This window comes from Alosa sapidissima, chromosome 14 (assembly GCF_018492685.1).
Source record: "Alosa sapidissima isolate fAloSap1 chromosome 14, fAloSap1.pri, whole genome shotgun sequence".
In the NCBI taxonomy this organism is placed as follows: Eukaryota; Metazoa; Chordata; class Actinopteri; order Clupeiformes; family Clupeidae; genus Alosa; species Alosa sapidissima.
Genome location: NC_055970.1, coordinates 34294958 through 34321047, shown reverse-complemented (window position 1 = coordinate 34321047; position 26090 = coordinate 34294958). Strand labels below are relative to the sequence as shown.

Genomic DNA, 26090 nt, shown 5'->3' with positions numbered 1-26090 from the left:
CTCCACGCTCGCTCCAATTTAAAAGAGGGAGAAATAATCTACAAGCAAAATTGTCACCTTAGAAAACTTAAATCCCAAAGAACTAAGAGAAACGGCAATGTCACTCATAGAACATGTATTGTAAAAGATAGCCTAATGCAACACCGACAGTGCAACAACGAACAAGCTTGGCAACGTACACATAAGCCTAAAACTAAAGGGATCAGTGGGATTAATTGCCTAAATAATACAGGTTTTGCATCCACGTTTTACTTCAGCCTTACTTAAAGCATAGGCGATTCAAATTGCTCATGTTTTCCTTTGCTCTCCATAGCACACTCATGTTTCCGCGAAATGTGTCTTCTAAAATTCCAAAATAAATCTCACTGGAACAGTGTCACCACATAGTTGTTCTTGCTCTACATTGTTTGTATCTAGTTGTTTTGTAGGAATAGTACGCTTGTAAGCCCTATGACTTTCAGTTTCCTTTCTAAAATATTAATTAGCGACTTCATCCCCAATGAACTCACTGTAACGTCGGCACGCTGGACTATGTGCTACGGACTCTGGAACAATGCATTCTGGGATACGGGGGAGAACTCTGGGGGTTGTTTGTGTGTGTTAATGCCTTTATTTACTGTTTTAATGTCCGTGTTTTAGTGTAGCGTGTTACCCTTTTAGGTCTTCCTCGTGTGTGATCCTTTTTGTGTGGGGGGTGCATCCATCCCCTGTATGTGTAGTGTGTGTGTGCGTTTGACTTGCCTAGTGTGTGCTGTTTTCATGGTCAGCGTCCCTGCCCCTGTTTCTAAATGCTAGCCACTGAAAGCGGCCTCCGCACCTAGCTGCGGCTAAGCCTAATCTGTTACATTACTAAAGCAAGTGTCTTTGTTTTGAAATATAACGGTCTTGGTTTCATTATAAAGACATGAGTTCTGGGTGGATTTGGGCATGCCTCAGACTCGTGGTGTGAGCGGTGCCGGAGCGAAATTGGAGCGGAACAGGACGGCCGCTCCGGTCTCTAAATTAAAAAGCGCTCCGCTCACTAGCTCTGTAGGGTAATCATGTCGGTTGCTATGGAAACGGACATAGATGCTTTATTTCAATGGTTGCTAGTTTAAATATACTGCTACAAAAATTAAGGGAACACTTACAGTTTTCACCAATTGTTAAAACACATTTTTTTTAAACCTTCCACCCTTTTCTCCATTCTCAAACTACATTCACAGAATGTCTGACAGTTCTTGCAAAATAAAACATTCGCAGAACCAAACAGTGTCAGAGTACCGATCCAGTGTATGATTGAAGTGTTCCCTTAATTTCTTTGAGCAGTATAGCTCAATCATTTAATAGTGAATTATTGTAATGAGGACATTTATTTTGAAACAGTTCTGGGCAGAGGAAACAATTGGCGGCAGTCATAGTTGATGAGAAATGACAGTTGGAATGGGTGAACAGTTCAATAGTTGGATAGTTTAAATTGTTAAAATATTTTATGGGGAAATATTGTAGTGAGGACCTTTATTTTGAAATAGTTGTGGGCAGAGTAAATTTACCTGAATCTTCAATCTTATCTTAAATTAAGATAAAATTACTTACTCCACTGGCAGATAAATTTACTTGTTTTTATGTCTCAATTTAAGGAGATTTTTGACTTATTTTAAGTCAAATAATCTTACAAGAGAGTTCAAAGTAAGTATCTTTTTACTAAAAACAATACTAACTAGATTTTTTTTTAATCTTAACCTTTAGAACCCTAAGCTGTTTTTAGGGCATTTTCACTACCTTTATTCATAAGGATTTATTCTGGTCATTGTAAGTGCCCCACACACATATTATATATTGTTTTTTTCAGCAGAGTCTAGGCTATCCTGATTATCCTGCCATCATTTCATGTATTAGTACTAGCATTGATTTTATTTTTATTTTGAAAGAATTAAAATATAAAAAGCGTATAATAAAAAATCTTATATTTTGACATGTATCTCACCACAGCAAGCTCATAGCTCTACATGCATTTCATGTGTGTGTAGGGCAGACTGTCCTGAATCGGGCAATATAATTGCCATGTTGGATACTATGGGGCTGAGCAATTTACAGAAATATGTGGTGTGTGATTTACGGAAATAAATGCCATTTTTTATTTAGTGATGAAAAATGACCTTTCTGCGCTCCATATCTGTGACACGAACTGATCTGACCTGACTTGACCCGAGGTTGCGTGTTAGCCTGCGTGCCTGGTGTATGCAGTCATGATTCTCAACTTTTTACTGCATTGCCATAAACAAAGTAAAGGCAAAAAGGTGTTTCTTTGTCGAACAAATTGGGATGCAATGTGAGCCTTGAATTGGATGCCATGCAGGAATTTGCTAGGATCTCAAAACCGGATTATGAACATGCTTTGCCATAGAGAAACACACGATAGCGTTGGATTATAAACATGCTTTGCCACAAGAACAGACAAAAACGTGGGGTAAGTCCAGCTATATGAAATTATTATTTTGCTGTCACTTCGTCTGTTTTATAACCCAGAAGGATGTACTTGGTATCAAATGATAGCTCTGAGTCCGATCCGATCACGGGTCCGCGAGTATTTCAAACGAGAGTAATGGGTGTGCAGCATTGGTTTGTGCACATGACGTTATTATTTTACAGGCACTTCGTCTGTTTTTATAAGCCAGAAGGATCGATAAACATGGTACCAATGGATAGCCCTGTGTCCCCTCTTTCATCTGATATGCTTGCCATATCTATGTGATCACGGGTTCGCGAGTAATTCAAACGAGAGTAATGGGTGCACAGGTGAACGCAGAGAAGTATAGACTGTAAATATGATGCAATTTGATTTAATTTCATGATTTTTTTTTTTTAATTGTTGTACTTCATCGTACAGAAAAGTGTGTAGTCTCTTTGGAAAGCCCCACTTCTGCTCTGTCATGCAATAAAGGTTTCATCTCGCTGCGATGAACAGTTCCGGAGCAATGTAACAGAGAAGAAAGGGTGTGTTTTTTGATGCACTTTGCGTCAATCGGGTTCTAAGGGTTAATATAAGATTATAACACTTGGTAAGATATCATTTTTTGCAGTGCAGGAGTCATAGTTGATGACAACTGAGATTTGCAATAGCTGAAAATTTGAATAGTTGAGTAGTGTAAATGGTTACATTATTTAATACTGAATTATTGTAGTGAGGACTTTTATTTTAAAACAGTTGTGGGCAGAGGAACAGTTGAACAGGATCTGTAGTCTTAAGAGAGCCAGATTGTATGTGTATAGCCTGAGACAGTAGATAGTTTAAAAGTTGAATGTAGATAATAATGTAATGGATGTTGATAGGCAGATTGTTTAATGGATGTTGATGGATGGTTTAATGGGTGAATGACTGAATGGTTTGAAGAAGATGTATGGATAGACAGTTGGATGGAATGTGCCTTATATCCTTGTAGAATGGAGAGACACAGAGAGTTGGCCTAGTTGAGCAAAAAGCAGTTGAAACAGGTGCAATCAGTTTAACTGGCTCTTTGAGGGGGCCTAGTTGAGCAGCTGGCAGTTGATACAGGTGCAAATCAGTTTAATTAGCCCATTGTGATATCATAGTGCCAATGCAAAGTCTATGGGGAAAAATAAGCTTGTTTTTTGTTAATATCTCAAAAAGTATAAAGTTTACAGAAATGAAAAATACATTACACAGGTGTCCTTTTCAAGACCTACGTTACAAAGTTTGAACGAAGTTTCTACGCTAAACGACTGAAGCTGAATTGGACGCAGAAATTTTGGTTAGAAGAATAACTAGAAAATGTAATTTCGAGGAAATTACCAGTGCTTAAAAATGCAAAACATATATTAACATAAAATGCAAAACACACATTTATTTAGAAACAGTTGTGGGCAGAGGAAACAGTTGACGGGAGTCATAGTTGATGACAACTGACAGTTGAAATGACTGAACAGTTAAATAGTTGAATAGTTTAAATAGTTACATTTTTTAATAATGAATTATTGTAGTGAGGAGATTTATTTTGAAACAGTTGTGGGCAGAGGAAATAGTTGAACGAAAGTATAAAGTTAACAAAAGTGACAAATACATTGCTCAAGTGTCCTTTTCAAGACCTACATTACAAAGTTTGAACAAAGTTTAATAAGAATAAACTTCGAATAAGAATAAGAAGAAAAAGAAGAAGAAGAAGAAGAAGAAGACTTCAGATAACAGAACAGTGCATTTTCATGCACTATAATAATAATAATAATAATAATAATAATAATAATAATAAGACTTCAGATAACAGAACAGTGCATTTTCATGCACTATAATAATAATAATAATAATAATAATAAGACTTTGGATAACAGAACAGTGCATTTTCATGCACTGTAATTAAATGCTCACGTTCACAATAACTGCCATTTTGCTGAGTCCCCTCAGAAGGTTGTACCAGATACCTAAAAAAAAAAAAATTACCAGTGTTCTGGATCACATCAAGGTTTTCCTTTAAAGTAATGACACAACCATAGGGCAGATGAAGAATGAAGAGGAAGGAGTGCCTTCCTTTAATCCAACTCACCAATATCCTTTGCCCTCGCTGCAAGTGGTCTCCTCAAGTCCATGACAAACTTTTTGGCATCCAGTCGAATTTCAATTACATTGTTCAATAGAGCAAAAAGTGGAGCCAAAGGAAAGGAGGCCACAAAAACCGTCACCATGCCAAACTGGATAACTGTTGAAAAGACCATATAAAACTGAATCAAATGGCCCATTCTACTATTTTAAACTAAGCCAATTTACATTCCTTTTTTAGAATACCCTGCAATCAGACTTAAAGTAACGTGCAACATTTTGGGAAATCAGCTTATTCACCATCTCCCCCAGAATTAGATAAGATGATACAGTGGGCAGTGCTTCGACTTGATCCCGCGGTCTGCGCGGGATCACGCGGGATCACGCGGCATCACGCGACTTTAATTTGTATTTTTCCAGTGACGCTGCAACAATCGGCAGAGGTCTCAGGTGAGCAGGGTGTCTCGTAAAAAGAAATGGAGCTGGAAAACCCTACACAGACTTCACTACAGACTTTAGCAGACTGGTTTAGAAATCATTTAATAGCCAGAAATATGCCTGCCCTGCCCTAATAAAGAAATATTTGGTTAACTGTGAGTGAATCCCGTTTGCAGCCGTAGAAGAAACGCAGGACAAATTAAACATTCTGGTTTTCTCCAAGTGCAACGATGATAGACAGACATAATTTGGACAAAATATAGAGCATATTAACCTCCATTGCTCAGCCAAATGCATTCCTGTTATCACGGAGTTAGCCTACAGGCGATAAACGATTTTTGATGGTGCAAGTTTACTTCATTAGCGGTTTATTTATTTTTTTTGATTATTAAAGAGTGTTTTTCAGTTAAAGGTTTGACTTCGTGCTTATTCAGTAGAGCATTTAGTGCATCTAGTTGGATCTTCTATTCGCGGATCCTGATTCTGAAGGGGAATATCTGCCTTCAGAAAATGACGGTGATTCGTTTAGTGAGGCTTCAGATGCGTCCCTGCCTTGCAATGATGCAGCTGGACAAAGTGAGAGTTTACTCCATAGTTTAGCTTACACCAAGCACAAACGTTGAATCGTTTGCCCAATGTCACTGGTGGGAATAATGTTTCACGGGTTCGGAGTGTTCATCGGGAAGTAAGCAGGGTGTTAGTGGTGTGGCGAACGAGGCTGGAGGTAGCCTAATGTCCATAGCGCTGGCTTCTGTCTTTTGAACGTGTGCCTCTCCGCAATCGCGGCGACAGTAACGTGGTGGAGACTTTGTCTAATGCCACTGGGTATGTTAGACGAGGTCGAAGTGCTCATAGGACAGTTAGGGGGGAACGTAGAGGCAGTGTGGGGAGTCGCAATGAGAATGACAGTAGGCCTAGTCCGAGCTGCGCAAATTCTCCCCACTCGACGCGAGCGCGAGGCAGATCTGGCCATGCTGCTCGCAACAGGAGCAGAGGTGGTGACACGGGGTAGGAGAGCCATTAGGCCATGCATAGTCTATCACAAGATGATGGGAATGCCGGCCCTGTATGGATAGGATATGGATATGGATAGTCATTATCTCTACAGCAAAAGGCCTGCTACATAAAAAAAAAATTGTCAGCCATTTATTAGTAATGATTTACACTGTTGATTATCTATTTCCCCTGACCATTTAGGACATATATGCATTCTTTTTTGTGTGTTCATGTCCTTGTGATGTGTGTGTCTTTGTCAGCTAAGAAAAAAACAACAACAAAAAACATCAACAAAAACAACTAAAAGAAAACAAATACTAACATTGTCTCTTGTCTTGTCTCATCATCTCACTCCTGATCTGTGCCTGGCCGTGGCAAGTGAGCTTTTGAACTAAACAGGTCTTGTCTACTTGTGTTTGTGTGTCATCTGAATAATATATATGTGCCCCATACATGGAATCAGAGTGCCTACTGTATGTAGTAAATGGAAAATCTCTACAGCAAAAGACGCCTACCGCTACATGCATTTGGTTTGTTTCTGGAATTTTGAGTGCTTCAGTTGCAAGTTGCATGACCCTCTCTTGCCTGCTAGAAATTGTTCAATGACCCTCCGACAGAATTGTTAAAAAATACATGACCCTCCCCTGCCAATTGTCGCCGTCTTCTGCCCACGCCACAGCCACACACTGTGATAACGTTCTTAAATCCATCTTTCCCGTGAGCTTGCATGCTACCAGTCCTTCCTTTTCAAATGTGTTGCGCCTGTTTGCACAATTTCACAAATAATCATATGTGATTAATAATATGACAAATAATCCCTATGCACGGGGACCGAAACAATGCATGCCAACTTTTTCCGTGTTTATCGCGTATTTTAACTTTCCCCCGCTGTCTTGCCGTTTTAATGTTTTCCCGTAGAATATCCCATATTTAAATACTCTCATAACAGCCCTGCAATCGGGCCTGTCTCTGTGTTGCCCTGTTGCTACCCCTTGCCCTTCCAACGAAACAGATGTCTTCAAATCATCGTTTTCCTTGCTTGAAGGCGAATTTAGAGTGATGTTAACCTATTTAAGTTTAACGGCGTGATTGTCGTGAGAGCACGATTCATTGGCGCTTGCATGTTCGGCCTTATGTCTACGTGCGCACCTGAGGCTACTCAGCTACAAGAGAAAGAATTTCCCCTGTTTGTATGGTCACTGCAAGTTGGCCTACCATAACTTACCAACTCTGCACTGTAGACCCTAACTGGCTATTTATACTTTTCTGTGAAATAAGCAAATGTATTTGTTCAACTTTATGAAGCAGAGTTACGCATAGGCTACTTGGAACATAATACATTTGACAAAGGACAGATGTATGTTGCTAGTGACAAAATATTAACTTTCAGTGTTTTACGATGTCTTTGTCATGGGGAAGTGTTTTTCCCTATGCATTTATTCTAGGTTACTGTCAGTGGCCGTGGGAGAAGCGGGTTCTGTGTTTCGTTCATGTCAGTGACTGAGGCGAGAGAAGCGGGGTCTGTGTTGTGTTGCGTTGCGTTAATTTATTTTCATTGGGCATACCGTGCCGTGCCGTCCACAGCTCTTCAGTTTTGACAAAGCCAAAATTACTCCTTTTGAAACAATGAGTGCAGGAAGCACGTTTGTATGGTTATATTGCTTGACGGGGGGGATCCCAAGCAGCTTTCAGCCATACAGTGGGTCCCAGTTAAGAATTGACACTTCATTCACCATCAAGGTGATTCACGCAGCTGGGTGAAATGTAAGTACAACTGCAGCCGCTTGGGGGCAGCATAGTCCGCTGTGGCGTTCTGCGGTCGAACCGGACCAGCAAGGGCTGTGATTGGCCGAGTTTTCAGTTTGTTTATCTGTGTTTTTAGCAGCCCCTGCAACATGCTAGTCCACTGTAGCCTATAAGCTTTGTACATAATGTTAAACATAGTTTTGGATTCAGTGGCAAGATTTCTTGATTGTACAGTGCCTGCCTGTCTCTCAGTAATGTTTTAAAATGAGAGCTTCGTCAGCTGGCAGTACGCTACTTTGTCGGCAGTCATGAGAAGTTCGCTTGCTAACAGAACATAAATATGCTGCCCAGAAACCTTGTGAATAGTCCTGTGTTTTTTTACTACACTAACGAGGTTTAAATAAAGCCTTTGCCTACAGCATCTCCTTAACAGTAATGTTAACAAAATGACAGCATTCATATGACAAAGGAAAACGAATTCGGTCACTCAAGACTGTGCCACAGCGACCAGTGTAGGCTATAGTCCTACCCAATAGGCCTACTCAAAGCAGATAGCGTTGTCTGACGGTCGAGTGGGTTATTGCACGTATTTCCAGAACAAGTCTGCAACTTTCAGGCAGTTCTGAGTTCGAATCTAGGCAGGAGCAGATCCATATAAAGGCCTAGGCCTATTGATATCATTTTTTGCAAGGTGTTGCTCCTGGCAAGACTTGTTTATGACGTTTGGTGATAGCTGTTTTTGTGACATGTTAGACGTTCTTTAAAATGAGCGCATACGGGGAGTAAAACAACTTGTTGCCGTTTTGGGACATAAAATACGTTAAGCTTTTTCATGTCAAGGTGGTATGTGTTGTTAGGCCTACAGCTTCAGAAAGCTGCAGGGGAGCGCGGGGCACAAAGTAACGCGGGGTTAAATGTAACATGGACTTTTTTCCTAGTTGCAGATGGTTGATCGGGACATATTGGTCAGTTAACCACATTACTATGAGACGGTGTTCCACAAATTTTCAGACCGTATGGACGTGTTTTCACGTAGATCTAGCAAAACGTCTTTTGAAGGCATCAAAGTAAATAGGTGGTAGGCTACTTGTCTTTCGATTACTGAGTTGTGGGTGCAGCGCACTAATAATCATCTTGTAGGCTAAAAATGAACACCGTTTTGAAACATGTAGTCAACACATAGGAGCTATCTTATCTTAAAAGAAACATGACCCAACAGGGTTAGTTGTAATGCGCTGTTACAACTGTAGGCTGCAATGATTGCAATAGGCCTACAAAAATATGCGCGTGTTAGTTTTGTGATGTTTTGCACTTTTGCCTCATCTGTTTTCAGGTTTGAGGGCTTTTTTTTGCCAAGATTGACCTTGGTTAGACTCTGCATATGTTATTTCTCCGTATGGAAAAGAAAGTCAATTTTCGACACACGTCTGTTACTAGTTCAATAACAAGTGTTGCTTGTTAAAACATGTGACTAGTGAAACTCAAATGATTTTAGAAATATTTAGCCAAAGCCAAAAAGTGTTACTTTGTGCCCCGCGCTCCCCCACTGCTTGTGAAGAGCCTATCGACTGCCTTAACAGATAGGCTCTGCTCTTGGGTTTGGCCTCACAGCGAACTCAATCCTCTTGTTGCTTGCAGTTTGTTAAAGGAACCGTATGTAGGATTTTGGCCAAAACTGGTACTACAATCACTTTCAAAATACTGTAGAGCGGTGTACACTGCAGATGTGGTAACTAGAGCAGAGCTGGCAACCCAGATGCCGAAACACTACTGACTTTGTGATTACTAGGTAGGTGGAGGGTGGCGGATCAGGCTAAAACACAAATATGTAAACATCAACATCAGTTGAGGGCTGCAACTTCACTTTTTTAAATGACGATATCCTGGCCAGACTACTGTTGTCAGTGATATAAGTATTTGAAATTAGCATGATTTCCTAATGTCTAGTGACAAATCAGGGCCATTTTATGATTAATTGAATTACATTTCTTACATACGGTTCCTTTAAATAAAGCGATGCAGATTACATTATTTATTTCTGATTAATTGCGTCTTTTGATGTCTTTTGCAACATTTGCTTGTTAGGCTGGGCTACTGTCAATGTCCTGAACAATTGCTGGTGTAGGCCTACAGGCTATTAATCAATTAGGGTCTGTTTGTTATTTATTTAAGGGGCTAACGGATGAGTTTTAGGAGCTTAGTCAAAAAAGACGTGACCCTCCCTCGCCAGCAAGACATTTTTCTATGACCCTCCAAAGTGATTGAGAAAAAACGCATGACCCTCCCCAGTCCCAACAATTTATTGATGCCTTAGGCTACTGGGTCAATTTGGGAGCTTGCATGCTACGACTCCTTCATTGAAATGCCTTGAAAAGGCTGTCGTTTGCACAATTTCACAAATAATCACCGGGACCGAAACAAACCTGTCAACTTTTCCTGGGTTTATCGCGTATTTTACCTTTTTCCTCGCTGTCTTAGGAGCTGCAAGGCCGTCGCAAGGGGGTGCGAGGCCCTGTGCGAACTTGACAGATGCAAGGCCCTTTATGAAATCATGCGATAGCTTACTTTACACATAGCCAAGTGTATTTTAATAGTAGCCTAGTCTAATAAGCTACACCAGCTTGTCTTTAAGAGGGGAAATTGTATAGCCTATAAAATTAGCTGAGTCACATTTGGCCATATGGTGTTTATCATAGGCTACATCACGAAACCAAATAGTGTAACAAAGGCGAACACTTTAACAGGGGGAATTAATTGGGCATGAATCATTGTGCTGAACGGTATTTGTCAATGAGCAGAAACACACACGACATTCAAACTATTGATAAGATGTACTGGTCTGTATCTATAGGCTAACATTGGACAAATAAATGACACTGACTCGCCATATCCTGACTCCGGAAAAAAAACATTTTCTTGCTTTGCCGCAAACTCAGCAATGAAATAATAGGCCAGTTTGCAGGTAGCCTAACGTCTTTTTCATAGAAGGGAGAGCAGTATCTCTTGTGACATGGAGGTGCGCAAATAGTTTTTAACAGCCTGTTCAACTTCGAAAAGCTTCGTTCACCCGATGCCAGTCACTGATCGCAATTTCAAAGTTTGGGAAGCTCATCTTTTTAAGTTTTAAGTGCAGTGGCCCCTATCTGCCCCCTTTGGAATTATATCTCGAGCCTATTATAAGGTCCAGTGCTTCATGTCCTGGGATTCGGACGTGCTCAAAAAAGAAAAGAAAAAACACTTTTTTAATAGATGGTTACGATGAGCAATATAAGAGAGAAATTTGATGATCGTTGTTTTGGGACGTTAAGCCTTTTCCATAGGCGTCAGTGAAGGAGATTGAAGAATGACCATTTTTTTATGCAAAAATATTTCTTAACTTCAAAAACTCAGTGTCATTCAGACTCAACCCTCTTGTTGCTTTGATATCTTTTTCGTTGACGTTTGAACGTCGGCAAGCAGGCATATTATGGTTGCAATTTAAGTGAATTTTTTACAGTAGGCCTAGGCCTACAACATGCTGTTAGGCTGGGCTACTGTCAATGTACTTGTAGGCTACAGGTAAATGTTCAACAATTGCTGGTGTACAGGCTATAATCAATTAGCTAAATCATTTCTCCAGCTGTTTAAACATTTTTTTGCATTTTTCAAACGCAAAAGGTGCTTTGATATCTTTTTCGTTTGAACGTCGGCAAGCAGGCATGCTGAGGTTGCAATGAATGAGGATAATTGGTTTTATCTGCGGATTTATTTTTTGCATTATTTTGAATATGACTCGCTCCAGTCTCAACAGCACATACTTTTTCCACACGCATCTAAGTTCTAACACACATATCCCCTCTCGCTTTCTCTCTCTCCATCCCTGCGCACGGTGCTTTCTTAAAGGAGCTGCACCATTTTACAACAATTGCATCTACATTTTCATATTATAATGTTTTGTCAAGTGTAAGCTTAAACTACCGTGATCAATTTAAGTTCCTATGCCCCCGCTGCGTCATGGAAGCAGTAAGTCAAGTCGCATCAAAAATAGTAGTGGCGGAACTCCCAAGTGAAACCTTGTGGTTGTTTGTGTCAACTGCAGTTTGTGCCATTTCTGCTGAGAAAATGGGGTGCGTGATTCATGAAGGAACCCGTCTAAACTTAACCGGGACCCACTGTAAGGCTACTTTGAGAACATTTCAATTCACCCGACACTAATATTCAAAATGTTAAAAACTATTTCGCCATAGCCTATAAAGCAGTTTAATTAAATGGAATGTTAGTTGTAAACAAACGAGCTTGGCCTCACAGATGCGCTCGTGCCTTAGATGGCAGGAAAAATCGTCACGATAGGCCTATTAACTAACCATCCGATTCACGTTGGCTGGGGGGAAGGGGGGCCATCAGACATTTGTGCCCAGTTTATTCGGCCCTGCCCCCAACAAATCACACCTTCCCACCTCTGACAGCTTAAAAGAGGTCAAGAGGACTCCTTACTCAGACCTATTCACAGACCTATTGCAGCTACAGGAGCTTCCAATCGTGAGGAAGCAATTTTGCATTGTAGGCATAACTAACATGCAATAACGCCGCCAACAACAACTAAAACTAGGCTAATCATTGTCAACATGTAAATTAAATGTAACATTATTGTGAATCAAATTAAAATGTTCTCTTTTGCAAACGTAGGCATAGTAACAGAATACTTTAATAATGTTACAAAGATCAGAGGCTACTACATCAATCCGTATGTTTCATTAGGCTACTAGGCTATTTGTTTTGCCTTGATTTATTTAGGCTAGGCCTTTTTATTCAGGGGCCGTATTCACAAAGAATTTTAAGGCTAAAAGTAGCTCCTAACTGGCGAATTTAGGAGCAACTCCTAAAAATAATGGCCGTGTCACTCCTAACTTTAGGGACTCCTAATTTTTTCACAAAAAAGTAATTCACGAAGCATTTTAGACCTAAAAGTAGCACCTAAGTCTGGGACAGCTTAAGTCGAGAGGACTCCTAACTCACTAAGACCTATTCATTCACTCATCATCGGAAGAGAGGTGTTTGGAATTCCCGCGTTACAATCGACAGCCAATCAAGGTGGTCACTTCAGTCAAGCTCGTGAGCATGAGTAATGACGTCATCCATAGCCACGAAGACTCACTCCTAGACAACTTTTAAGAGAAAACTCCAAGCTAAAATCTTTAAGTGCGATTTAGGAGTAGCCTACTCCTAGTAGTAAGATAAAAGCCTTTGTGAATAGCCTACGGCCCCAGTTATTCATCATCTTCCGTCCTTGTGTAGCGCACGCATTCTGAGACCTGTCACCTGTCACTCATCATCGTAAGGGAGGTGTTTGGAATCATGCCCACGTTACAATCATCAGCCAATCAAGGTGGTCACGCTTGCCCATTTACCCAAATTAATGGTCGAATATTACTGATGATCATTGTTATTTAAGAACATGCAGTGTGCGTAGGGTACCAAAAACATTTTGCTCGTAAAAAAGCATCATAACGCACATTCTGGCAGGTCTGTTATTTACTGTAGGCTGCGCAAACCACAGGCCTTTATTTTGGGCATTCATTCATTCATTCATTCAACCTTTATTTATTCTCGGAGGGTCATTGAGGGAAGCCCTCATTTTCAATGAAGCCGAGATTACAGAAGCGAAGCAAAGTGCTCCACAAACAAGACAACATTCGAGGCCTTCTGTTGAAGAATTTTATATAAAGCCTGCGCTAACAGTAATCCTCCTGCCCCTGATAGGCCTACCACAGCTGTGGATAGTGTGGAATGTTCAAGTAATAACACAATCCAATGTGTGTCTCAATTGTCCCCCGCTGACCACCTCACACATTTCTCTAGATTTTGCAACGAACTTACATGACACAATGCCATAAAATATGCCAGTTTTAGGACACAGAATAATCTTTGTAATGATACCAGGTAGGCCAGGTATTGCCGAAGGTGCATGGTGAAGTGAAATTCTTACTTTGGAAAACAAACATTTGCCGATATCATCACCGATCATCAGAATATTGCAACAGATTCTGTGTTCTGGACTGTAGGTAACTTGTTAAGCCAGTGGTTCTCAAACTTTTATTTCATTCCCCACTTTGATCAAGGGGCATGACTGATGATAGTGGAGATAACGTGTTATCCCGAGGCTTTTGCAAGTCAGCATCTTCGACGGTAGTCTATTAAAAATATAAGTTTTCAATGTCCCAAACGGAGAGCCATACTTTATTGTTTTTAACGATCTCTATGCTACTCACAAAAATGTAGGCATGGGGACATGATGAAGTAGGCTATGAAACTGTCGTGTGTTAAATTATTGTGATTACGAGCCAGTGGTTTTCAAACATTATGCGTGACTCGGACATCTAACTAACTGCAACAGGCTCATATCGTCCTCGCATTCGCAAAATGAGGACCAGTGTTTTGTCAAATTGCAAATAGCTATTCGTTTTAACTATTTTTTTTATGATAGTAGCCTATACAAAAAGCACTTCATACTATCTTAATCTTGGAATATGGGGAGGGAAGTGGCGCGTCTGCAGTCAGCCAAATATGAATGTAATTCTGCGGCATAAAGCAGATGTAATTGTTTATTGTACAGAAAAATAAAAATGACATGTCAAGCAGTCAATTGACTACATTGCAGTCAAGAAGTAGGGCAAATTAATTTACGAAACCAAAACGTGGGTCATAGTTGTCTAAGCCTCTATTGCGTAGCCTGTTAAAAACGTCGCCAGATAGTATTAAATCGGCAACAATATTGTTTTCTGCAGAAGCCTACCCAAGGCTACAGATTAATTCTGAACAGTTATTTCTCTACTGGCTCAATTATCACACCACTGTTTTGATTTGCGTAGTTGCGTTAACCCCAACACTGACAATAATGTAGACAGCCAAATTTTGATTTCGATTTTCGTGTAGTCAAGCCTTAAGCCATACCCAAGTAGCCTAAATCGAGGTAATGTTTAATTATGCATGATTTATTTTGTTATTGAATTCGTAGGCTGGGATTACTCTCGGCAACAATTATGTAAGGGACGGCAGGCAGAGCGATGTACAGTGGCAGAGCGACGCACAGTGGCTGAAAGTGGTACTAAAGCTTCACGCCGCGTAATGCGCGAATGAAGTGGTCATTTGAAAGCGATGCCCACTGTAAGTTGCAACTATGAATGTAATTCTGCGGCATAAAGCAGATGTATTTGTTTATTGTACAGAAAAATAAAAATGACATGTCAAGCAGTCAATTGACTACATTGCAGTCAAGAAGTAGGGCAAATTAATTTACGAAACCAAAACGTGGGTCATAGTTGTCTAAGTCTCTATAGCGTAGCCTGTTAAAAACGTCGCAGAAGCCTACCCAAGGCTACAGATTAAAGGAGAATTCCGGTGTGATATTGACCTAAAGTGTATTGAAACATGATACCGAGTGTGAACGTATGTCTCATAGCCCATCTCGACTTGTCCCCTGCACTCCAAAATCTGGCGCTATTTAGCCGATGCTACCAACAACTTTTTCAGTAGTGGTGCTTCGGCATCGGGCTAGCCATGCAAATAAATCACTGTTTTACACCCATTTATGAGGCTCAATGTATCTCCACACTTCATTGGTAGACTTCCTAGGGCCCTGACATTTAAAACGAGACATTGAGAACTTTGAAAAAGCACTGGTAGTTTACTTACAAGACGATTTATACAGACAGTATCTTCACGAAGTTTAACGTTTGCAGCCATCTTGAATTTAGTCACGATAAGTCGAGCAACGAGTAAGAATGAACAGGTATGATAAGGGATCAGATTCCAAAAATAATTCAGTGGAAATGCATGGATTCCAGTTTCTTCCAGTAGCAGCAACTGGAATCCATGCATTTCCACTGAATTATTTTTGGAATCTGATCCCTTATCATAGCTGTTCATTCTTACTCTTTGCTCGACTTATCGTGACTAAATTCAAGCCTCGGGATAACACGTTATCTCCACTTGCACAATCTAGCTCAGGGATGAGCAACTTTAATGATAGAGAGGGCCACAAAATGTTCTTGTTGCTGTCAGAGGGCCAGATGTGACGGCGCACGTCCACCACTGGGATATCAGGAATCAGGAGTATTAAATATATATACATAGGCCTACAGTATGTCTGTAGGGTTTATTACACCAACATGCATTCATTTAATGCATTGTTTCTATTCACCAATGAACTTGAAATAAACTAACAAATATTACACATTCACAATAAACCTATTTTTCCACTGTAATGGGTAATAGTGACTCTTGTAAAAAGGCTCTGTTGTTAGTGTATCTTTACCAGGGTGATATTCCATGACTTTGCCCCCCAAATATATAATTCGCTGACATTCCACGTCTGGAATAGACTTTATTAATGCTGATGATATTCCTGAAATTCCATGATCCGTGGGAACCCTGCTTTACTTTTAGGACGGCTACGACAGCGGCTCTAGCAACTCTGATAGCCTACTTTTAGTTATCTTCGTGCATGTTGTAGTGGTGACTTAAGTTGAAATCTTTCACGGCTGATTTCATTTCTAAGCATTGCCTACTAAACACATAAGTTGATTTTGAATTCTGTGATAAGATCAGCTGTTTCCCACCTTGTCTGAAATGAAATGAAAATGACATTTCTTTATACTGTAAACCCCTGTATCTCTTCCTCGCTGGCTGTAGTGAAGAAACTTGACTTCGCTGGATTTTTTATATAGGAAGCGCCACTATCGGTGGACCGTATCATTATAATAAGGATCCAGTTCAGATGTGGTAAAAACCATGTGAAACGAACATTTTAATGACATTTCAAAATTGATCTGGGGTCGCACTAAGTGAGGAGGAGGGCCGCCAGTTGCCCATCCCTGATCTAGCTCTATAAAACAACAGGCAATATCTTAAGACTTGGCACAGGAAATCTGAGCATTGAACCTTGTTTGGTCTTCAGTACAAAATTATAAAAATAATATTTTGCTACAACATAGGAAAAGCCTAATGAATGGAAGGAATAAACCTTGTAGGTTCCAGTGATTTTAGAACAGCTAATGGGTGCTGTTAGGCACAATGCCAAACAGAGTTTTTCTTACTACACACCATAAAATAAAGACACAGCAATGAAAAATTTCATATATAATAATGTATGTATTTCTTCTAGTGGAATGGTTGCCAAACAAAGTATAAATGCAGCCCGCCGTTTGAATCAATTTATAGCACAATGGTAAATGTTGTGTGGGTAGGTACTCACTCATTTCCATATACTCTGGGTTGAGACCAATAAAGGGCACCAGGAAGTGGTCTTTCTCATGCCGTTGCAGATTCTTCTTGAGCTCCTCCTCCTGCTCTGTGGCCAATTTAGTCTTCCGTCGCCGCAGCATCTTCTTCAGTTTACTACAGTAAAAATGGTTTGTTTGAAAAATTACTGCTTTTCGATGCATACTATATATGATTCAACAGTATGGATCTCGTCTCCCTACTGTAGTGTGAACAGTTAATGCAATTAGTAGGCTAAAGTCAATCACACCACAAATTGCCTCAAAAGAAGCAAATTTCATTCATAACATTGTGAATAAAAGACTAATTCGGTTGTTAAGTCCGAACGTCAAGGGCCCAACAGCTTTTTGTTCAAAAAACGTTTACTAGCGCAGCCAGCTGGTTTTTGCAACTTGTAAACCTTGTCACCATCACCTCTGTTTTATTGAGGGTAAAACAAAATCAGTTAACTTTAACAGAGCAATTACTGTAGCTGTGCAGCCAGATGATAGGCTACAATCAAGGGTTACGTGCAGGCTTCCGCCAAAAATAGGATTTTATTAGGTTGAGGCAACAAGTAGGATGACAATTTTCTTAAAGGCTACACTGAATAACGAAAAAAAATGTTGATACAGCCAATCATAATCAAGGACCAGAACTTTCCATTTTAGAAGCTTAGAGGAGAATTCCAGCGATTTCTCACATAGATCTCTGTTCTATGTGCATGCCCCCAGAGTGTAGCACTGTAGTTGCCTGGCAGCTCTAGCTGTTGGCTGCAGCAACTCAAGTTAGGTAGAACGGATTATTTCTTTTGGGTTTTTTTCGTACCGACACTCGGTGACCTTAAGAAACAGAGATCTTTGTAAAAAAAATCACCGGAATTTTCCTTTAAGAAACTGACATAACGTTTGTCACCTCACTTTCCCCCATTGAAACAAAGATAAAATCTGGTTGTGATTTGCCAAATATCTGTAAATGGATTGCATGACTATTCAAGTTTGATCATCATAGATGTAGTGTGGTCTGTATTAATTTGAACCTCACACCTATCCTTTTACACCAACTGACCAATTACAGGCCATCTGGGTAAAATGACATTATTACTGGTCTGAGGCAAATGCATATAAGTTTCAGTGTAAAGATCTGCATCGTGACAGATCCATGCTCTTCTTTCCTCTTGCCTCCTTTTGCCTTGCCCCTTAAAGAGCCCCTTTTTTGCTGGCTCTGTCATGATGAATGTTCAAGAAACTCCATCGCTACCTTGTTCAAAAAATCATATAACCATTCCAATGACTCCGGAGCTGTTAAGTTAAGGTAAATTAAGCTAAAAACCCTGCATATTAAGCTAAAAAAACCTGCATAGTTTGCCTTTAACTGCCCTGCTGTCTGTTTTTCTTTTGCTCTCTTTTCTGCTTTTCTTTCTTCTTCTTGCTCTCTCTCTCTCTCCTTTCTTTTGGGCTTGTTTTGATTTCTTTTTATGGGATGCATTGGTTTATCTGGTTTATCTGGCATTTGTTTTGGGTTATTTGGTTAAGTTTACTTTGTTCAACTAACATCTAAATTGTTGTAGTGCACTTGCCTATCTGGTTTTTCCTTGCATTCAGTTTAACTGATAATGGTTATATTAAATGTATGGATTGCCATTTAATAAATTGCTAATTCATCCATCATTCACATATCTTTCCTTGTGTGCCATGCCATTACTGTGCATAACTAGCTTCAACATGGGGAGTATGAGCAATATGAGAAAAATCCTGTGAACACTCCTAACCTGTGCATATTGCAACTAGGGCATCATTGTGTGTATCTGTGTGTGTGTGTGTGTGTGTGTGTGTGTGTGTGTGTGTGTGTGTGTGTGTGTGTGTGTGTGTGTGTGTGTGTGTGTGTGTCTTGCTTACGGAATGCCAATCTCAAACAGGTTGTTCTGAATTAGCTGTTTGCCCAGCATTGTGATGCATAACTGGATGCATAATTCCATCAGACAGCCAGCATGGGCGCACTGAAATCAAACAGACATTTCACATGTGAATGAAAGAACATTTCATTAATTTTTTGGCATGGCAAATACATCCATTCCTCCCATACCTTTTTCCCCTCTGTAAGAGCCCTGATTATATTTCCATCGAATAAGGTGCTAAATGAATCAAAACTAATTGTCGAGCTATTAAGATTGAAATAATAAATGATAATGAGATAACTGCTTTACGTTACATTTTTTTCTAAAAAAAACAAACAAACAAGAGGATCCTGTAGCTTGAATGTCCTTATTTGTAAAATGGATAAAAATATGATAAATGATAATGAGATAACTGCTTTATGTTACATTTTTTCTCAAAAAACAAACAAGAGGCTCCTGTGCCTTGAATGTCCTTATTTGTAAGATGGATAAAAGCATCAGCTAAATGAATAAATGTAAATGTACTGCAAATCTTATCTAACATGGAAAATACTGTAACTATTTGAATCAGTTTTGAATACCATTCTTTTAACCCTTAGAACCCTAAGCTGTTTTTAGGGCATTTTCACTACCTTTATTCATAAGGATTTATTCTGGTCATTGTAAGTGCCACATACACATATTATATATTGTTTTTTTCAGCAGAGTCTAGGCTATCCTGATCTGCCATCATTTCATGTATTAGTACTAGCATTAGATTTTTAAAGAATTAAATTGTTTTATAAAAAATCTTTTATTTCGACATGTATCTCACCACAACAAGCTCATAGCTCTACATGCATTTCATGTGTGTGTAGGGCAGACTGTCCTGAATCGGGCAATATAATTGCCATGTTGGAGGGATACTCTGGGGCTGAGCAATTTACAGAAATATGTGGTGTGTGTTTATGCTTTGCCATAGAGAAACACACGATATTATTATTATTATTTTGCTGTCACTTCGTCTGTTGTATAACCCAGAAGGATGTACTGGGTACCAAATGATAGCTCGGAGTCTCCTCTTTCAGTTGACATGCGTGGCATATCTATCCGATCACGGGTCCGCGAGTAATTCAAATGAGAGTAATGGGTGTGCAGCGTTGGTTTGTGTACATGACGGTATTATTTTGCAGTCACTTCGTCTGTTTTTATAAGCCAGAAGGATCGATAAACATGGTACCAATGGATAGCCCTGTGTCCCCTCTTTCATCTGATATGTTTTCCTACATTTTCCAGGTCGCTTAAAATTAGTTACCTCCTCCATGCGGTAGTTTCCTACAACATAGAGATATTTTCCAGGTCGCCCTACAAGCCTGTAAAGAGAATAAAAACATTACAATGCACATAATGTATAACGTGAATATACTTGTGCACATTCACATCGTAATCATTTGTTTATTACATTCCTGAAACTATTGTGGATATGGTGCGGCTGGTGTATGCCCAACACGTAAAACAGGTAGACTAACATTATTTATTATACGGCTCTTCACAATGCAAGTAGAACACTCCATTGACTTGAATGGGATTTCCCAAAGTTCTACGGGTCTTTATTTAAGCAATAAGCCCCGAAAGGCCGTTCTATATCGTGAATATAGCACATCTGAGGGGTGTTGGTAGGCACGAAGCGAGCGAAGCTTATTGCTTTTATAAAACAGCTACCACATATAGGACATTAAAAGAGTCCCCATAGAATATTTTCACTGCTAGTAGATTCTTATCGGAATTGTTGCTCAATTGTAACCATTATGCATTATAAGAGCATTAATATAGAACGAAATGTGGTCTCAGTCGTGCTATATCGGGAAAATATACAACGGCATCGAACACAATTCAACCAATCATAATCAAGGACCGGAACTATCCGTTTTATAATTTTGTCTAATGACCTCTGAAATAATGACCGCTGTCAATGGTAACGGATTTTTATTCAAAAGTGAAGGCAGACAGTTGATCAGCTGAACTAAAGAGATATATTGTGGAGTTTATTTTTTCGTTTTGGCAAGTAGCCATATAATAAGCGAGAATGTATAGAACGGCGGTCCGGTTCGCTCTGTCAGGACTTATTTTCCCAATAATGACCGGCGTTCTATACATTGGGCTGTATTTTGCACACCAGCGCATGGCGTAAAACTCGTTTTCCACCCTCGCAAACTTTAATTCGGTATTTTGCACATTTATTTTTTAAACATTAGTGAGGGGCCCGGCGCGTTGTCTAAAAATCGCTATCGTACACCACCTAAACGGTTACAATGGGAAACATAATTAGAATAAAGATATTACGAAATACTGTACATCTCATGATGAGTAGTTATTCACCATCATTTGCAAATTGGTAATGACGGTTAAAAGTGATTAGGGGAGAGGCGAGAGACACGTATGGAGCACAGCAGAGACGCACTGTCACGAGACATAAGCAACTCCTCTGCAGGATAAATGTTGTTTTATTCAGTCATTGTCGTTGACTGACACCTTGGTGAAGTTAAGTTTCACTTTGCCAATGAGTTCAAATAATAGACGAGTGCAAATGCGTGAAGGCTATGCTAGGTTAAGGGATGACTATTCCATACGGTCTCGCAAGCAGCCTCCTTCAAATGCGCTGTTGAATGCCAAAATACCGATGCATTTATTTGACATACTGTGCTTTGCGCCGTTAAAGGGAATGACAGATGTCATTCTCATTGGTTTAAATGATGTTACGCCCCAAACACACCCATATGACTGATTAAATAAACATATCTAGGAACACCTTGTTGCGCCATGCGCTCCACGTTTGATAACGAAAGCCGTCCCAATGTGAACTGGACATTCTACTAAATTTGAATAGACTTTTGACAAGTGACGATGCACTTTAGAATGTCATGATAGGGCCCATTATCCCTTACGTGAAACATTCCAGTGAAATGTAATCATAGAAGAACATTGTGCACCAAGTATTCATGATCCTGTGTACTTTGTTCCTAGGTTCCAAGCTGCCACGAAACCGCAACTATGACAAGGCTATGTTTTTTATAGACGTTTATTGCACATACCGTATACATATTATATGTGTACACTGTTTTATATACACTTATTTTCTACATAAACTTAGCAACATGCTAGATATAGCATATTGGGTCTTGAAATATTCATAAGAATCCATAGAAATGGCATATTCATGTCATTTGATCCAATATTAGTTATGCAGATGTATACTGCCCTACAAAGGCAAAAGGCAGTAACTGCATTTTTGGTCAAAAATGAGTTATTGTCATTTTTGGGATATTAACGACTTCCTTTATCATGTGGATAAATATCTATACTCAATGTGACTGTTTTTTTGAAAAAATAGAGGGTTGTGTTTACAGTAACTCCCAAAACCATACTGCTCTACAAAGGCAAAAGGCAGTAACTGACCAGAGTGTTAAACTGAGAAAAATGACTTCAAATTTTTTTGTTTTGTCTACACAAATGTATTATATAGGTAGAGCAATGAAAATCTGGTGACTTGTTGCCCTGATGAAGAAATGTGTGTATATAAAAAATCTTGTGCTCAAAGTTGACCTTTAACCCTTATTTGTCAGATACTGTACTCTGCCTTTGTATTATGTACTAAAATAAGGAGTCGTGCAAAGGCAAAAGGCAGTAACTGGGGCATTGAGGAGACCAAGAAAGAAGACATTGTATAAAACATTGTCCTCTTATGCCCCCAATAGAAAGGCTTTTTGGTTCTCATGTCTTGTGGAGGAGTGACAGCATAATTCAAATCAAGTTTATTGCATCCAAAACAATGGAAATTACATTGCTTATGTTATGCCCACCGTCATAAGAAACCTCAATTTAAAGATCAAATCAAACAACTTTAAAGTAATTTTTCTCAGTTTGACACTCTGGTCAGTTACTGCCTTTTGGCTTTGTAGGGCAATCCACAATTTAATAAAACATTTAATTTAGTCCACCAATTTAATAAAAAATAGAAATTATATTCAGATTTATATTTGTTTGTAATTATTCCATATTTAGTGTAGTCATTCCATATCAGAACCCCTGACGTATAATCCAAATACAAGCATGAAACTTCAATGTGTTACCTTTCATTTGAGACCAAGATTATGCTTCTACACAAAGGGGTTCATATGCAGTAAGCATTTGATTGTCAGTATGCATTTTGGATAACCAAAAGTCCTATTATATGGGGAGTTTCCTTGACTGAATAAATGTTGTTTTATTCAGTCATTTGAGCAATAGGGTAAGTGTTGCTTTTTCCAGCCTATGTTTTCGATGGTAACCCATTGTCAGTCAATAGTGAAAGTAACTGCATATAACTGTCTTGTCGTTGACTGACACCTTAATGAAGTTAGTTTCACTTTGCCAATGAGTTCAACTAATAGACGAGTGCAAATGCGTGAAGGCTATGCTAGGTTTAGGGATGACTATTCCATAGGGATGAAATGTGGTCAGTTCAGAGATGCTTGTTATCCGGCAGAATGAGAAAATAATATTCTAGCCTCTGTAACTCTGTGTCAGTACATCACACAGTTTTTCTGTAGGAGCAATGATCTCCTAAGTAGATTATGTACAATGTCGGGCAAAATACTCAAAATGGGGCATATGCATAAGAATTTAAGGAAGGCTCACAAACTATATCATACAGAGAGCTTATTCCCAGTTGCAACAGTCACCACATGATTTCAAAGCAGAATACATAACAATACATCATCAGATCAAGAGAATAAAAGAAAGAATAAAGTGAGAACTAATTATTAAGTATAAGTATATATACTCTTTTGATCCTGTGAGGCAAATTTGGTCTCTCTATTAAAAGTTAGCCCTATCTGTAGATGCTAAAATAATGTTAGCTATTAGGGGTGTGAATCTCTCATGTAAAAGACGATATGATTCACATCTAGATACATGGGCACGATTCGATACAAGAAAAGATACATGTTCATAAAAAACGATTCAGTACGATTCGATGCCATGCGATTCGATGCAGTTCGATGCAGTTGAAGAATGGAAAGCCTTCTGAAAGATTTTTTATCATTTGCTTAAGGTGCACATTAATTTTATATTATAAATTATCATGGTCATGTCAATTAGGCAAAAACAAATGTGTGAATATGATTATCTAAACTGAGGTTTGTATCATATATTGTATTGAAATGAAAAAAGAATAGTCTACATTTCAGCCAAACAAAGCAGCCAAATACAACATAAAAATAAATTTTTATAGACTTTATAGATTTTATAGAGTTATATCTGATTGTTTTCAAGGAGCTGTAGCCTATTGTTGAGGTAAGACAATACCGAAATAAAATAAAACGGTGCTTAAGACAATCTTGGCCTTTTCTCATAGCCTACAAGCTGTAGCCTATTGTTGAGGTAAGACAATACCGAAATAAAATAAAACGGTGCTTAAGACAATCTTGGCCTTTTCTCATAGCCTACAAGAACAACATAGGCCTACATATCAATGAACTGGGCCTATTTTGTTCCAAGTCTGAGTGAATATGAACAAAATAATAATTTGTACATCGTTTTAGCAGTAAGGGCCAAATTATTCTTTAAAGGAAAATTCCGTTTTTTAGCACTTTAAGGCCCTTTTCTGGTTTGTTTTGGTTGAACTAGAGTGGTGGACACCGAAATTTTGACGATTGGTCCTGTCTCGACTTTTCTGACTCGTTTTGAATCGCCTTTTCACTTCTCAGGGTGGCTGGCAATGGGCATACTGTAGTAGGCTACTCAAACATGTCCTAAAACAACCCTTAACGTTCGTTTTCAAAACTGTGCAACTCACCGAGTGGTTAGTGGAGTTCGTTGACTATTAAAAGCAAATATATCGGCGCAAAGTATGATTCGTATTTGAACCTGAAGCATAGACGGTGGCGCAGTAATATCAACGTGCAATGACAGAAATCAATGGGATTTTACAAAATGCCAAATAAAAGACAACAGAAACTGTATTTCGCTACGCTACTTGTTTTGGAACATCAACGAACACCACTAACCACTCGGCGAGTTGCACAGTTTTGAAAACGAACGTTAAGGGTTGTTTTAGGACATGTTTGAGTAGCCTACTACAGTATGCCCATTGCCAGCCACCCTGAGAAGTGAAAATGCGATTCAAAACGAGTCAGAAAAGTCGAGACAGGACCAATCGTCAAAATTTCGGTGTCCACCACTCTAGTTCATCCAAAACAAACCAGAAAAGGGCCTTAAAGTGCTAAAAACCAGAATTTTCCTTTAACATTAAGGAAATCCCTTCATCAAACGTAAGGCTACTCTACAGACTATCGTTGCCGTTTAGGAATGCTATAGTAAGTGTTTAATTTCGCGCTGGATTTTGACAAACAAAAGAGTAAAATCTGTCAAACACCGACAGAGTGCGAGTTGTCACGTGCTTAAGCTGCAGTAGATGTATGGGTAATGAAGTCCTTTGTCTACTTTGGGCAATGAGTGTAGCCCAAAACGAACTTCATTACCCACAAATCCGTGCCACGTGTAACTATACATTCCTCAAGTGTCCTTTTTCAAGACCTACATTACAAAGTTTCAACGAAGTTTCTACGTTAAACGGTTGCTCAGCATATTAGGTCATATCATAGATTATTATGGCCATTATTTGAACAGTGAAAATAATAATAAAAGAGTTTTTGAACTTTAATGTCACTAATGCTGATTCTTCAATGATTCATTTGAATTTAAATATTTAAAATACTTTCACAGCAAAAATTATATATGCGATTAATTTAGATTAATTAATCAGAGTATGTAATTAATTAGATTATTTTTTTTAATCTATTGACAGCCCTAATATATATATATATATATATATATATATATATATATATATATATATATATATATATATATATATATATATATATATATATATCAAATATATGTTCATTACCCGACTCATTTGATGGTGTCACTGACTGATGTCACAGTTTATATGACTAAACCACAAAACATAACTTAAACTACAAAACATTACAGTAATGATGTTGACGTCATCACATTGTAATTAGAGGGGATGCATCCCCTCTATTGAAATCTGGTGGCTGCTTCTTATTATTATTACAGTGCATGAAAATGCACTGTTTTGTTATTCGAAGTCTTCTTCTACTTCTTCTTCTTCTTCTTCTTCTTCTTCCCACCAAATTTCTGCGTCTAATTCAGCTTCAACCGTTTAACGTAGAAACTTCGTTGAAACTTTGTAATGTA

The 26090-nt window shown here is 38.9% G+C and overlaps 1 protein-coding gene across 3 annotated transcripts in view; it reads right to left on the bottom strand.

Annotated features, from left to right (window-relative positions):
- Positions 1-26090, bottom strand: part of LOC121681348 (anoctamin-1-like) — a 134311-nt gene that overhangs the window by 13170 nt on the left and 95051 nt on the right. For all 3 annotated transcript variants that reach the window (XM_042061050.1, XM_042061049.1, XM_042061048.1), the window contains 5 exons: positions 20140-20197; positions 18847-18947; positions 16944-17086; positions 4539-4691; positions 4364-4416 (listed from right to left, as the gene is read on the bottom strand). In XM_042061050.1, the coding sequence (XP_041916984.1) occupies positions 4364-4416; positions 4539-4691; positions 16944-17086; positions 18847-18947; positions 20140-20197 (508 nt within the window). The remainder of the gene's footprint in view (positions 1-4363; positions 4417-4538; positions 4692-16943; positions 17087-18846; positions 18948-20139; positions 20198-26090) is intronic.